The sequence below is a fragment of the Aphis gossypii genome, chromosome 3 (assembly GCF_020184175.1).
Source record: "Aphis gossypii isolate Hap1 chromosome 3, ASM2018417v2, whole genome shotgun sequence".
Lineage (NCBI taxonomy): Eukaryota > Metazoa > Arthropoda > Insecta > Hemiptera > Aphididae > Aphis > Aphis gossypii.
Window position 1 is genome coordinate 11,419,926 of NC_065532.1, and position 16,837 is coordinate 11,436,762.

Sequence of the window (16,837 nt, forward strand, 5' to 3'; positions counted from 1 at the left end):
CATTTGCAGTCGGGCCGTGTGTCTCGCGCTAGTGTGTTAGTGTAATTGTATTATTTCTTTATTTTTTTTAGTTTGTTTTCAAATTTAATAATTATTACCTATTGTAAAATTTTAATGTTTCTTGTTTGTGTCAATTTTAAATTAATTTCTGTTTAGTTTATAGTGAAGTTTCTTAGATCCGTGTTAAAGTTAATAGATAATTCCTCAACCGTGTGTCTCTGAGAAGAATATATTTACATTGTTTAATAATTAAAATGAATCGTTTTTGGCTCAGCAGATACATTTAAAAAACTTAAGGTAAGATTTACAATAATTACAAATATTTTGTGTGTAAAATAAAACTGTTGAGTAAAATAGCAGATTCTCACTGACATCAATGGTATTGCATCACAATATTTTATATTCATACACAATATATTTTTCCTTTTAGGTAGATATTTTTTAAAATGACTAGTCTATTAGATGACGCATTTAAGTTAAATTAAGTTACTCGTATGTTTTAAAAATTGATATTGAGATCTTTGAGTTTGAAGTAGGTATATAAGTCAAACTATAGGTAATTATATAGAGTTAAAACTGTAAATATTAAAATTGTTTTTCAATTGTACTACTTGCATACCTACATAGCTACACAATTTATCTTATTTGGTTATAATAAAAAAAAAATGTCTTGTACATTAATACCTACCCAATTTCAAACTAATATTTACTTAGATAAAAATATATTTGAATGTTACAATGCAAACAAAAAATTATATTATCTTGAAGTACATTTAAATATACAAGATATTAATTATGATATTCATCATTATTTAGCAGTTTATGCTAGTATTTTCACTGTTGAATGGTACCTATTTGACACAATGCTTCAATAAATTAATAAGTAAATTGTACCTATTATTACCTATTAGAATTTCTAGTTATTACCTAAAAACAAAATAAATTAGTTATTGGATTGAACTATTAATGGTTTTAAAATTTATGTTAATAATATTTAATGATCTTATTAAATTATGACAAACACCTAAATAATGTTAGTTATATTGTTTACTTATAATGGGTATTTAATTTACCAAGACTAAATCAAGTATAGAGAAAAGTATATTATTGAGACAAGGATGAAAAATAATGTTATAGAATAACAACAAAACACTTAGTTTCAAACTTTTATTTTTAAATACTTATTAAGTTCATTAATATTTAAAAATTATTTTTATTAGATATAAATCTGTATCAAATTGATTATTATATTTTATTTCAAATATTATTTAGTTATTAAATATTCATGAAGATTTACATCTTAACTTATTTTATTACCTATCGGCTATCATTTAGAAAAAATTCCCATAATTCTAAATAATTTTTAAACATATAGAAAAAGGTATTATTTTGGGGTAGTTTACATTTATTAAATTAAATTTTATCCACTTCTCACTCCAAAATCTCAAATATTTTCTTGAATGTTAGCTGAAAAAATTATGTTTAAGAACTATTCCTCTTTGTCTCAAAAAAAAAAAAAAAAAAAGATACCGCTACTTATTATATTAAAATGTCATAGATCACTAATGACTAGTTAATTATTCTTTTTTCCAAGTCTGTATAAAAATTAAAATATGTATGTATATCAGTATAATATGCTTATTGTACAACAAATGTTCTATTGTTAAAATAAAATGAATAAAATAGCATTCTAGTGATTATGTTTACACTCCATACCTTTAATTATTTTCTGCTTGGCCAAATTTCTTTCGATAGGTATTTATTTTTAATTGAATAGTTTATGTCAAGCAATACCGAGAGTAATACCAATATTTAAAAAAATTAAACTATTTACCTAATACTAGTATTGATATATGTACGATAATGTTTTGGCTACTCGAATATACAATTAACTAAGAAAATAATTAATATTATAAAAACTTGGGTTAATTAGTATTTAGTTGTGGTTGGGTTAGTAACTTAATTATTTATGTTTAATTAATATTTGTATTACAAATTTACTGTTCTTTATAGAGATAGGTAGCTTATTTTAAAATGTTTGATAATCTTTTGTCTATCTATATAATATGTTATAATTTTAATATTTTTCTAGTCATCAAATAATATAATTTAATATTTAAGAATCCTATACCTATAAACATTATTTTTATCTAAAGAAATTCATATTTTTAAATCTAAATCAAATAATACACACTGTGAAATCTATTTAATTTTGTATTTACCATAACACATTGATTTCAAATACTGTTAAAATTTTTGAAATTTTTTTTACAAAATTTAATATTTAAAATTTTTTTTTTAAAAATATAATATTTTTTTGTGTTTATAATTATTAATAATGACAACGTGCATTTTTAGTTCCTTATTTTAAAGCAGAATATTTTTTTATTATTTTGGTAGTTAAAATAAAATTTTGGACGAGTAGTTGTTGTATAAATTGGTATTTAAAGTATAAACATTTTAATGTGCGCAGATGAACAGTATTTTTACGCACATCGCAAAATGTTGATCCATTACCTTCTCCACCCATCAAACCTTAATACTTCGCTTTATATACTTATGAGTAGGGCTCGGATTTTAAAGCATAATAAGCAACTAAAAAAGAAGCATATTTATTTTTTAAAAAAAGCATGACCAAAAATTAACATGATCTAGTTATAAAAATGAAAAAAAAAATTTAGAAATTAATTATCATGTACCTATTTCTTTAGTTTTGCACTATGTTTTGCAGTAGTGAAACTTCCTTAATATTATCTGACAGAATATTTTTATACATAGAAAACGACTATCTACAACCACTGAATTGATCGATCCATACTGCATACAAGAAGTTTCAAATTACAATATTAAATCTTAAATTTTGAAACGATCGATATCGATGTTATAGGCATGCTGGCCGTATAGGTACTGAGGTCTATTATAATATATAGATCGGTAATCTAAGTTAAATATAATATTTAATAAATAAGCCGATAACGAAAACAATAATAATCTAATATAACCATTTAGTCTGTATTCTGGGTTTTTAAATTTCTTATTAATTCATTTTTTATTTATTACAATAGCATAGGTAATAAACATATAAAAAATCCACAGGTGGAATAATTTTGTAAAAAAGCTAAAATAAATTAGTTTATTTGTAATCAGAATGACACGAAACGAATGTATATACTTTTAAATTTAGATTACCATCTCATTTATAAATAAAAGAAGCATATGCTTTAAAATCCGAGTCCTAGTCATTATATCTAATAAATTATTTATCCGCAATTTGATTTGTATAGATCAAAATATTTTGAATTATAACGAAAAAAAAATGTTGTTAATTGCTAAATGTTGTTTATTTAAATTATGACGATAAAAATAGAAAAAAAAACCGTACCTTTTTTCAATTGAAATAATGAATTAGTGTAATATTAAAGGGATTACCGGTGTATATATGTATTATGTATGAGTCACGAGCAAAATGTTTTTATTCAGGGCTGAGAATAAAATTCTTCAAATAGGTACTTGAATATCCAGATAATCATAAAGTTTTTTGGACAAGGTTTAATTTTTGTTTAATAATTATTATTAACTATTATCTAATTTTGTTAATCATAATATTATAGTTCTTTAATTCTTTAATACTTATTAATTATAAAACAATCACTGAATAGTTAAGTAAAAGATAATTGCAGAGAATCACGAAAAAAAAAACAGAATTTGCAAGTTAGTTTCCCCCATTGCTACCTACTTGTTGTGTAATGAGATATTTAACATATTAATAATAGAAACTAATTTATTTAGGATAAAATGACATTTTTTATAAACATATTTAGAATATTAATTAAATAATAGGTACAACAGTTACGTATTTCAGTATTTTTTTTTTTTTTAGCGTTGAAATGATCAATTATTTTAAATGATTATTTTGTAGATAATCGTAATAAAATCAGACAATAAGATATATTTATTGGTAACTTATATTATTTTGAAATAGCACACTTAAAAATCTTATCAACGCTACTAACATGTTTTTGTAATAAATTCAACGTTCTCTTATAAAAAAATAAAACTAAAAATCTATTAATTGATAAAATTGTTTAATTCGGGGTTTTCAAATCTAAATATTTCCATCCCTAGTTATAATGATATTTATTTAATTCTTTTATAAGTTGCTCGGTTTATTATATAATATTATGTATTTAAACAATTAGGATAGATAATAAAATATACTAAACCTTTTGTCGACAGGGTTAGGATTATAAAAAACTTGAATTTTATATGTATGACATATTAACTTATTTGATAAATCTGACTAAGAAAAACTGAGATAACTTATTAAAAATATTTATAAAAATATAAAAAATAATAAGTTATAAGTAAATCTCTTGAAAAACACAATAAACAATTTTTAAATTTTTTCTCTTTCGTATATCTCGGAGTATTTCTATTTTTATGTTTTTTTTAAAGTGTGTAAAATAGTTTATATGTACTTACCACTTTTATAATTTTTTAGTTCTTGAGTTCCGCATGTTATTATTCGTTAAATTTAATACAACTGCAAGGAATAAGGAGTTAGAAAAACTATTGTTGTTATACTTGTTGGGTGACAAATTATTTTTGTTTATAATCTATTGTAGTATTGGTGCTGGTTTATTCATTCTAATAAAATAAAAGAATATTAACTTTAATAATTTTTTCATAAGAAATTTAATTTAGGTTTCTCACAAATTACTTCATAAATGTTATAAAGGTTAGGTAAGCTTATTTTATTATATTTTTAATTTTAAATAACTTTTTGTGAAAAATTCTATTATTGTATATCAAAAAACAAAAAAATAATATTTTAAATTCTCAAATAAGCAATAACAAGTAGGTATATTGACTTTTCACATACACAAAAAAAAAATTATGATCAAACAATTTTTTATCATTAGATATTCTTCTTATTATATTTTTAATCAAAGATTTTCTAATAATTTCTTTAAATTATTTTAAATTATTTTTGTACTTACCAGTAGCTATGAATTAATAACAATAACAAATTATACATTAATAAATAAAAAATAATAATTCAAATAAATAAGTACACTAAAAGTAGATTTATTGGATTAAATGTTGGTAAAATATCATTCATTTTCAATTATTTTATCGTGAAATAATTAGGTAATTAAATCAAAGAGAAAAAAACTATTTAGAGATACTAATGGGGATTAGTTATTACTTATTTAATTACGTGACAATCAATGTTGATAATTATTTATAATACGTATCTAATTTTGTAGATTCGAATTTTTACTCGAATCTTATTAATTGTAATAAAAATAGACAACAAAAAGTAACAATTTAACGGCAAAGTTTGAAGAGAGTCTGATGGTTCCTCGGATGGTTGGTAAATATATTAGAAAAAAATCTGAAGAACTCGCCTTGTTCTAAAGTAGTTGTTGAGTACCTTTTCATTAAATTTAATGTAATGTTTATGTTGAAATGTTTGATATTTCAATGATAAATTAAACTCAATAACATAATTCGAGAAAAAAAACGATTCTGAGCATAAGTGATGGATCAGCGTCTATTTCTAAGTTTTCTTATGATATACGAAAAAATGTTCATTTTAGTATTTTAGTATTTTCTTAATTCCATAGTTAAAGTAAACCTACTGTACATTTAAATACTTTCATCTTAAAATATAGCTTTTAGCTTTGAGCTAAAATCAATAACTTTATAGTCAGTACAGCTGCGGTATCGTACCTATAATTATATAGTGTTAATAGATTTTAGGTGGACACTAGATGGTAGTATAAATAGCTTAAATTTAGTTTAAAATATGTACATGAATATTTTAATATGTGTAGAAAATTCAATATCTAGTGAAAATGCTCTATTTTTATAGAACTTCATTATATTTAGGAAAGAATTCATATTATTAATATTTGGTGTAGGTACATTTAAAATAAATATTTATCGTTCTATGATTATCTTTTTTTGAATTAAAAATAAATAAAAATAATGTATTTGAAAAAAAACTGACGTTGTATAAATATTTCTATTTTCCCACAGTATTTCGTTTAATTTTCTCAGGTTTTCAGTACACCTTGATCGTATTTTCTTAGTATCAAATACTTGCTCTAATGTTAAAAATTGAATCTAACTGTCTGCCATAAAACGTGATAAGAGATATGGAAGTACATTATTAATTATTAATATATTTATTTAAATAATAATTATTAATTGGCTTGATAAAAATTGTAAATTTTCAATAATTGTCCAATTGTATATGAATACATAAAGGTAATATTAATTATTATAGTACTATTGTCGTATATTTTAAATTTTGATTGTATTTTATTAAAATTATCATAATTATCATAATTGCGTGTTAGTATTGTGCCCATAAGAGCTATTAATGCATAGGTTTAGATATTATTATCTATTTTCTAGTAAGTATTATCATTATTCATAATGATTGATACCGTGTAAAAAACTAAAAAGTATATTATATTGTATTATATTATTAATTTATTATAATATAATATTGACTATTGAGCATTTGAAATTATAATCTTCTTATTTCTTCCCCATTTGTGTTCATCTTTAAGTTTTTTGACATGTTGCCAACATTTGGAGTTCTGATTGTTTTAAGTATAGATAATTATACATTCCCGATTGATGTTCTTTAACTATACAATGTACTAGAATATTAAGTTAAAAGTCAAGTGATTCTTATGTTTTAATTTTAGTTTTTAATTTTATTTTCTTTCTACACAATTCAACAAGTAAATTAAAACTAAAAATAGTTAGGTTAAATTAATGAGAGTTTCACTTTATTACATTTATGATAGGTTACAAGCCTGTTATCTGATATTCGTGAGGTTTTCCGGTGGTATTTTATAGTATGATTATGTGTCCCTGCGTAGGGTGCATAACGTATCGGATGACGAATATCAATAATTTTATTACTATGAAATGTTGAATGTTGATATTATTTAACATATGTTTCAATTGTTTATTTATAAAAAAAAATGTAACTGCCTATATTTGAATAACTATTCAATATTTGTTTGTTTTAAAATTACAATGAACAAAATGATGCTATTATAGGAAATGCATGCAATGCAATTTGTATTTGTTACGTTAGAAAAGTGTGTGCTATCTTCAAACAATTTTAATTATTAAATTGTTATCTCTATTGATATACAATATTATTATTAACATTTTTAACTGCAGTAAAATAACCGAATTCGAATAATATGAAAATACTTTACGGCCACGATTAATTTTATTATTTTGACGTAATTTGTTTGAATAAAACAAATAATAAACCCTTAATCAAATACACATTATTAAATCTATGATCGAATTAACTATTTAAATTGAACAAGATGGTGTCATAACCTTCTAGACGACTAAAATCGACCACTCAATGCCATTTAATTCTATCAATACTCAATGAATGGTTTTTTCACTCAAGACTCTTGACTATTTTTTACTTGTTCGTATTGTAAAATAATTATTTACACATTTCGTGCGTAATATAAGAGGTACATTGTGATTCCTTTCAACATAAAACTTTCATTATCTCGAAATGTATTTTCATTTTTGATAGGCTAGGTACATATCTTTTAAATTTAATATTCTTAAGTAGAACACTTGTCGGGACATTTGTATGGTGTTTACGTTTACGAATCGAATTTTGAAGGAGATGTTAAGTAATTTTTTAACTTATAATTATTACATTAAGATAAGTGGAGTGGTACATCAACGATTTTTGGGGTACCTCAAGGCCACTCTATTCGGCTCTTAAAAACTTTAAATCGATGCCTACTTAAAACTAATGATTTATACTTATTTGAAACTTATTTATTAGACTTCGACATTTTAAAATAAATATTCTGCTTCCGAATATGACATTTAAAAAAATAAACTAAAAATGATAAAGATAAAAATTAAAAATGTAATTATTTTCAAAAAATAATTCTTTTTGAAATAATGGATATATATTGTTAATCAATAGTTATAAACCTTTCTTTTTCACATATAAATAAATACAAATATGATTTTAAACACTGATTATCGATAAAGAGTAAGCGTTACCTAATAAAATAAACTAGTTCGTTGCATATAAGTTATTACAACTTATAATGTATTTTAAGTTATATATTTATAATGTTAGGTACCTATATATAATACTTGATGGAACTGATAGTATTTGTAAAATAAATTATATATATTTTTAAATTACACATGTCTATGTATATATATTTAACGTATAAATATTATTTAGGTTAAAATAATGATAATATGAACAGTTTTTTTTTTCATTAAATAATAATAAAATAGTTACCACGAGGAAGCAATTTGCAGTTTTGTGCATTCGAGAAAAAATATGTAGAGAGTTACCTTTTACAGCTAAGTTATAAACTAAGTAATAATTTATTGAAAGTGAATATTTTAGTTTAACGTTCACTCAAACGTAATTTGTAAAAAAAAAATAAAAAATAAAAATATTTTTAAAGGCATTTATTTTTAGTATTGCCTATTTTTGTAGACTATGAATATTTTAAAAAAAAGTTACCATATTCTAAGTTATGTAAAACATTTATAGAATTTTTTTATATTTAGTTTTTAATACTCGTATAATAAAAAAAAGTTATGTGAAGCTCAAGAATATGTATTTTTATTTTTATTGTACCAGTTTAAACTTTCAGTCACTTCCTAATAATAATTTTCGAGTTATGACTGATGATTGATCTGCGTAAACTTGTTTTTGCTTTGTTATTCGCGCGAGAGTTTGTAGATTTTAGAGGATGAAATCCTCTTAACGGTTTTCGTTTTTTAGTATTAATATTTAATGACACTATTATACATATTATTATGAAGTACATACAATAAGATTATGTAATATATTATTAAATGTCTAGAAGAATATGCTAAAATTGTTATTTTTTTATTAAATGCATATTATTATAAATTATGAATTGAACGACAAATATATCAACTATAATTATTATATTTTATATAAATACAATACTCATAAATTGTTACACAAGCAGTTAATTCAGTGTTATGGTTAAATCAAAATATATGGGTTACTTAAATTTCATAGGAACACCTTCATTCTGTTCCCCGGCGTAATTTGATCTGGTTTCAACATCACTAAGTTGGTTGACTGCACGTTTAATAGATAACGCACGTCTTAAGATTTTTCCACTTATTATTTTATTATTGCCATAACGACTCAGTAAAAAAATATTACTGAGTTGGCGATGCGCTTATTGTAAATATTATATTTGTGCTTTTGAATATGCATGTCAATATTATTATTTTAAAAACATACTTCGCAAGTAAATTTAATTTATTTATATACAAATTTTCATTATAATTGTATCAATATTTTGAACAATAAAAATTAAATTAAATTAAAGTAAGCTATTAATTATTGTAAGAATTCAGTTGTATAGTATTCATATTTACTTCTTACCACCGTTATAAATTATTTGTATTAAGTATGTTATAAAACTTATTTAAATAATATGTAAATTCAAATACTTCAAATACTAATAGAAAAACCAATAATGAGTACACGATAACGGATTAGTTGTAAATAAAATACTTAAATTTTCAAAAATGGTAGTAGTTTTGGATAACAAATTGGATGTAGTTTGTAATTTGGAAAGATCTAGCTTAAAAAAATAAGAATTTTTAAGCAAATTCAATTCTCTATAATTTTGTTTTTGATAAAACTCGAAAACAAATAACATTAGAACCTTGAATTTTTTTTCAAAAATTTTTTTCATAAATATCGTTTAAAAATTATTTGATGAGAAGAAATGCTTGAATATAAATAATAAAAAACTCCTCAAAAATTGTTAATTTGTCTATTAAACATTATTGAAAATCTTTACTAAAAGTATTTTTTAAGCGTTATTTAGTAAGAATTTTTTAAAAACTTACAAGACGAAAAGAAATTCGGAAAAACAATTTTTCTTTATGCCTAATATTTTAAAATGTAATACAAGATTCTTTTTAAGTTTTTCAACCCAATTTTGAAAGCCAAAATTAATTAAAATTCAAGTTGAAATGTTTACAACATACGATATTCGTCCCTAAAATAATTATTTAACAAATTCATATTTTGTATTGTATTTCAATGTTAATAAAATAAAAAAATAAAACAATAAATACTTATAATTTTTATTAAATGTTTGTATTATCATTTTCATTATACGATAATATTTTCAAAGTTGTTCAAACATTTTTGAATATGTTAGCACAATTTTTTTACGCATTTCAAGTTAAAATTTTGACGAAATTAGTCAAATTAGCGAAAAATTGAAAACTATTTTATAATTAACAATTAATAATAACTTTACTTATTAAATATTAACTTTACTGTTTCGTAAGTTTTGAAAATTTAATAAATAAGAACCATAATATTTAAAAAATGTATAAAGATGGTTATTTTTTATTGACATTTTATGTTCTAATTTGGACAAAATTACTTATTTAAACGATAAATAACAATATTTAAATATTTTGTTACAACTTGAATACATTATTCGTGGGAACTTAAGTTTATACGTATTTTATATTATTATGAACAATATTTTACTATACGCAACAACCTCGGCAATGATATATTTCATTTATTTTAAAACGTTATTTATAGGTACTATTTATTATCATCTTTATTAGGGATAAGCAATTCCCGGGATTATTTTGTATGTTGTACGTGAATAAGGCGGAGGAGACAAGCACACGGATGTGGTGTCTTCTTATGTCATTATATTCTGGCATTTAAAAATTAAATCCAATCTAACATTTAATACCTAATATTGTTATTAATTTTCGTAAAAACAATGTAAAATTTGATTTAATTTCTTATTTTCAAAGAAACGAATTAAATGTTTTTGCATTATTATTGGATTTCATACTATACAAAAGCCGGAAGGAAGATATGGGTTGTTAAACATTACTGATACATACTTCCTGTAACCATGATCATATCCGTTCAATCCACCTATCTCGATCGAATGAGTATAGAAAAACATTGGATCGTTTTTAAAATAGTCGTTCGACTCGTTTTACAACGTTGTTGGATTAAAACTGTGCGGGCGTGACTGGTTCTCTATTAAAAAAAAAAAAAAAACATTGTTATGAAACGTAAAATACTGTGTCTAAATAAAATCACCATGTGCATAACCTATAACATATTTGGCAAGTTTCTCACAGCTGCCCGTTAGATGAAGGACATTGATATGATAACTTCAATTATAACTGATATTTTTTAAATTTGATTATTTAATATTAATCATTAATTATAGAGTATTGTAACACCTATATTTTAAATATTTATGAATATTAAAAAAATTAAAACAAATTTGTTAAATGAAGGTAAAGTTAATCCCTCAAATTAAATAACATTCTTTATACATTATTTGTAATGTATAAGGTATTTTTTCTGTTATGTGTAATGTGTATGGAGAAATTAAATTTAAAAATAGAATCAATACGTATTGATGACAATTATGAAATAATTAATTATTAATTATTTGGATTTAATATAATTTTAAATATTTATTTATGCATGTAAAAACTAGATTTTGTCTAGGTATTACAGAATCGAATTACATTGCTTAGAAAGGTAATGATGACAGAAAAAAATTACAAATAAAGGTCAAGCCATGACCACGAACGAATTTGCGAACTCCATTTTGATCCTTATATGGCCAATTCTAGTTACTTAAATAAACAGTAGTTGTTAAGTGGTTTTCAGGTGTTCCCAACATTTATAGTTTTATGAAAATTTTTTGCTATCGTTTTAACTTCTGTATTTCCATTTGAGTATTAATAATGACTTGGCCTGGGAGCATTGTCACGAGTTTGGCCTACTATGGATAGTTCATTGTTCCTTTTCTATACTTCAACTTAAAAATGATCTTACCTTTTATGAAATCTAATTCTACAGTTTTTTTCCTATACAAAATTCATTTTAGTATACGAAAACATTTATTTATTTATATAAATTAACCAAAATACAATTTGTTTAATTTAAATTCTTAGCACTATCTTCTTTATAATCCCACTTGTGTTTGTAATGTTCTTCTTCTTTCCTCCTTTTCTCGGCCCATAACTTTACATTAGCTTCACTGTTGGCAGCTTTCTGAATAAAATAAAATATGGGCGTAACAAGTATAGCTGCTCTAATAAACCACGGAAACATCCAATGATTTTTGTAGTGTAGTTTAAAGGGAAACTGGACAACCTTAGATGTGAATGTGTATGGAAAAATCATCTTACGGCTTAATTTTTCATCATTAGCCATTATTAATTTTTTATTCTTGTAGGAATTATCACAATGTATTAACTTCTGAAATCAGATAACAAATCAGGTCTTGAAAGAGTGATACAAATAACTAATTATTAGATATAACAAAAATAAATACCAAAAACAAAGTAATATATTATTTAATTTTTGACTATACGTCGAAATAGAACGTTAATAATGATGGTTTCTTCAAATCGACATAACATTTATTAGTTATAAGTTTATAACCATAGTAACAACATAAATCGCCAAACCTATTTTTTACATTAAAAAAAAATATGTTTTTATAGTGTATTGTATACTATATTGATACATCGGTCGTGTATAGCAGATTTATATTATATTATTGTGTTACTGTGCATTGATATTCATTGCTATCATTAATTACGTCATTGAATTGAGCTTATATTATACATATATATATACTATGTTATAAACTATAAATATTAAAATTATCATTTATACAAGTATGTATCATGTGATATTGGATTTTAATATTACGTTATAAAGTAGCGATAAGTTCATCAATAATAATTCTAATTATAACAGATCTTAATATAATTATTAAAAATTGAAAACAACAATGATTTTCACATCTTTTCAAATACATAATAATTGTACTATACTTAATACCTATTGAGTGAAAATATTTGTATTAATATGTTTTGCGGAAATGTAATTTCCCCGGTATGTGAGAATTGTAGAGACAATTCAATCAGCAAATATTCTAATTTTCTCGAGTAAAGAATTGTCCTAACGTTATTGTTACATGATTAGTTTTTCATCTTAATATGACAATTGCAAATTTTCTAAAAATAAAATAATACAATGATGAAAATTAAAAGACTAGTCATTTCTATACAATATAACCATAACTATAAAAAAGAGAAAGTGGGTTCACATTTCGGACTGTTAAACATTACTGTTGTGCTCCATGCCCCTATACATAAATAGTATAATTATTATATTATATTTATTTTGAATTTTCTGATTTTCTATTTTATTTTAACGTAAGAAATTAGGTATGTAAATTATTTTATATTTTATTAAAAATTAGACTTATAATTATAATAAATGTGTTATTTATACACTTTAAAAACAAATTAATATTTCATAATATTGATAAGTTATAACTTGTGTAAGGCATAAATTCTATTATATATTAAAACGGAAATGTCTTTTATAAATAATGTTAAAACAATGAGTAGAGACAATACAATTTATTGTCGTAATAATTATCTGTAAAATTACTCTGTTGATAACAACACTATATAATATAATGTTTACAGTAATATAATTGATAATTACTTATTGGTTATCAAAGCACTAATTACCAGTAGCTGAGTTTTGTCACTACTTATTGATAGTTAAATAATATCACTCTCATAAACTCATAACATATAATATTATCTATTATAGGTAATTATATTAATACTATATTTTATTATAATGACGATGCATATATTTTTACATTAGAACATATACTGGTATAATTTAATGTATATTTAAAAAAATAGTTTTATTATTTATTAAATTTGATACATCATGACAATTTAATGTTTTATCTTAATTTTATTTTTACATCATACGCATATAAATACAAAATATTATATATAGAATTTTATTTATTATATAAATTAAATATTGTGATGTATCGACTTAAAAACATAGGTTCAGGATTAGTTATTTTTGATGTCTTTGGTACACCAAGTAGCGGCATTCAAATGATTTACTTGGGCTTTGTTGTGTCAGCTGTGTATATATGATCATAGTAAATAGTAATTACCATAGCACATAGCTGCTGCAATCAATACTAATAAGTGATTTCTTTATCCATCCTTTTCCGATATACATATATCCTTAGTAAACAAAAAAATATAAATTTATATTTCTTAGCGTTTTATAGAAATTATAGGTACTTTATAAAATTATCTCTTATAATTACACCCAAGGGCAAGGGCGTCCGCAGAAATTTTTAATAATAATAATTGTTCATTATACTCGTACATAATAATATAAATTTTTTTAAATCTATTTTTTTTTGTTTTAGATGAACGCAAACTCTTATAATAGACTAATACAAAACAATTAAATTACCTAGTTCAAAATTACTAGTTCCATTTATTAGTTATGTTGCTTAACTTAACATCAACATGTTATCAATTCTAATCTTCTGTAATCATGCTTAATTTCAACATATATTTCTATACAAAATTATCCATAGATTGATTTGAATACTATTAAACTATTACCTTAATACTGTGATATAAACTTTATTTGAAAATATTTCTGTTCAGTGGATTATAGTTAAAAATTTTAATTGTGAAGTCATTTAAATATTATAAGAATTTGTTAATATCACCACCCATACAATAAATCACAAATAAAATGTCGATACAATAACATGATAATAATAATAAAAAATTTAATTTAATTTGAATAATCTTAAAAGTCTTTAAAAATAATTTTCGTTTATGTTATATTCTATATACCTACATAAACTTTTTATTTAATAAGCGAGAAACTGATATTTATGCGTCGTTCGCAAAATATAAACGTGTTATTTCTAAACATCCGCAAAATCTAAATAATAAAAAAAAAATAATGACAACAACTAAGGTTATTATATAATAATAATATATAGTGTATTATGTATATAATATAATGTACATACTATTAACTTTATTATATACATAATTCAGTTACTTTATTCATAAGTGTATAAATTTGAAATCAGTACTTGGTTTGAATCAATAAAGAAAGACTCACTTATATGTAATATGTACCTATAAATTTATAAATCTATATATTATACCTGCATAAAAATTACACAATAAAAAATAATTCTAAATGACATAGCAATGTATTTATCACCACAAAATATCAATCAGGTATAATATGATTATATTATGAAAGTTTCTTATCGAAGATAATAATTATATATTTAATTACTATACTGACATTTTATTTATAATATTTTTTTATATTATAAAAACAGCTCGGTATATTATATAGTATATGTAATATGTATAGGTATACTTTGTTGGTATACTGTTTATTTGCGTTAGCTATTTTATATGATAAAACACAAAAGTTCACTTAGTATAAAAATAATGATATTATATAAATTATACATTAATTATTTGGGATATTACCTATTTACTTTAAACGTAATATGTTGATCGTGAACTAGGTATTATACAATTTATTTTTTATTTTTTAAGTACAAATATTGGAATTTACGAAAACACTCGGAAAAGTATGTTCGTAAAAGTTTAAATAAAAGTAGTTTGTACTGGAAAACAATTTCAGTGTGTCATATTATATTTTTTTTTATTTATTAATTGAACAATATTAATAATATTAAATCTGCTAGTTTAAAGTTTTTAGGAATGAAAGGATAGGTACATTTATGTACATTTTAGTAATTTACAGTTTATTTTGAAGATGATTTTTTAATGAAATGTATGGTGACTGTTATTAGTGAGCTTAATATGTTATTGCCAAGAGGTCTGATAGATGTTCTGGAAGTTTTGCATTTCTTCACTGTGTACTATTTATATAGAAACTTACTCATAATACCTGTACCTAAAGATTCTATAAACAATAGTTAATAGACACGTTTGTTATGTTTTATGTTACTTGCTGCCAAATTAATGCTTTTATACAGCATACATCTATAATTATTAAAATATTTTGTATATTTATATACTAATCTGTCATTTTTAAATTTTAAAACATACCTAGGTAATATATTTATGATACATAGGTTTACATTTTGTTGATCTTTAATTAAGCTGATTAAGATATGCGTTGAATATTGATGCATAAATTATGTTTTTATTTTTCTTGTATTATTTCTTTTAAAACCAGCCAAATCGTATAGTTTTAATATAATTTTCAATACATAATACTGTTAATACATCAACAACACAGTGCTAAGTCTAAGTTTAAATTTTATTAAATACCATTTTTATACGTCAATTGTTTATTAAAGCGTAAACTATATCTAATAAATATCTTTTTGTCTTTTTCATTGATATGGGTTATATTTAGTTTTAATCACCGTTTATTTCTTAGTTTATAATTTTGGCACGGTTTTGAAGACAGACTAGTTTTTAAAATAACGGCACATGAATTCGTGTTTTCGTTTCTATTTTGCGCTCTTTATCGAAAGGAAATGTTCAATATAATATAATGTATATTAATACAAAATAGGGTGGCCACATGTTTTTCGTATTTGGCGAACAGAAGAAACTCAATTTATTGATATATATATAATAATAATGACATTAATCCCACAAAATAAATAAAAATGAATGTGTTTTTTTTTAATGATCAAAGATAAAAAGAAAATTGATTATTCTTTTTTGTTACAGCTAAATGCAACGGAAAAAATAAAACAAACTGCATGATAATTTACACACCATGTCTTGTGTGCGGGAATCATCACCGCAATCAGAACATGTAGTCAGTCAGAGACCAGGTAAATTAAACAACGTTATAAAAAGATCCTTTAAATAA

General features: G+C 22.6%; 2 protein-coding genes across 4 annotated transcripts in view; one reads left to right on the forward strand and one right to left on the reverse strand.

The window, feature by feature from the left end:
- Positions 1–16,837, forward strand: part of LOC114120589 (serine-rich adhesin for platelets-like) — a 32,111-nt gene continuing 15,274 nt past the window's right edge. Inside the window, exons 1-2 of the mRNA XM_050204106.1 lie at positions 1–297; positions 16,693–16,799. Coding sequence (XP_050060063.1) covers positions 16,742–16,799 — 58 coding nt within the window. The 5' untranslated portion in view covers positions 1–297; positions 16,693–16,741. The remainder of the gene's footprint in view (positions 298–16,692; positions 16,800–16,837) is intronic.
- LOC114120590 (uncharacterized) lies at positions 11,871–12,848 on the reverse strand. 3 transcript variants are annotated; one of them, XM_050204108.1, is made up of 3 exons: positions 12,432–12,848; positions 12,025–12,352; positions 11,871–11,961 (listed from the first exon to the last, which is right to left on the reverse strand). In XM_050204108.1, exon 2 carries the CDS (start codon positions 12,308–12,310, stop codon positions 12,032–12,034), a length of 279 nt encoding a protein of 92 aa, XP_050060065.1. In that variant the 5' UTR covers positions 12,311–12,352; positions 12,432–12,848; the 3' UTR covers positions 11,871–11,961; positions 12,025–12,031. The 3 variants fall into 3 exon arrangements, with proteins under 3 accessions (XP_050060065.1, XP_050060064.1, XP_027838344.1); XM_050204107.1 differs by having other exon boundaries at positions 12,025–12,355; positions 12,432–12,557; XM_027982543.2 differs by lacking the exon at positions 11,871–11,961 and having other exon boundaries at positions 11,976–12,355; positions 12,432–12,558.

Bases quoted from the DNA above. Each gene is read 5' to 3' on its own strand.
- LOC114120590 (XM_050204108.1), bottom strand. From the start codon at position 12,310: ATGGCTAATGATGAAAAATTAAGCCGTAAGATGATTTTTCCATACACA.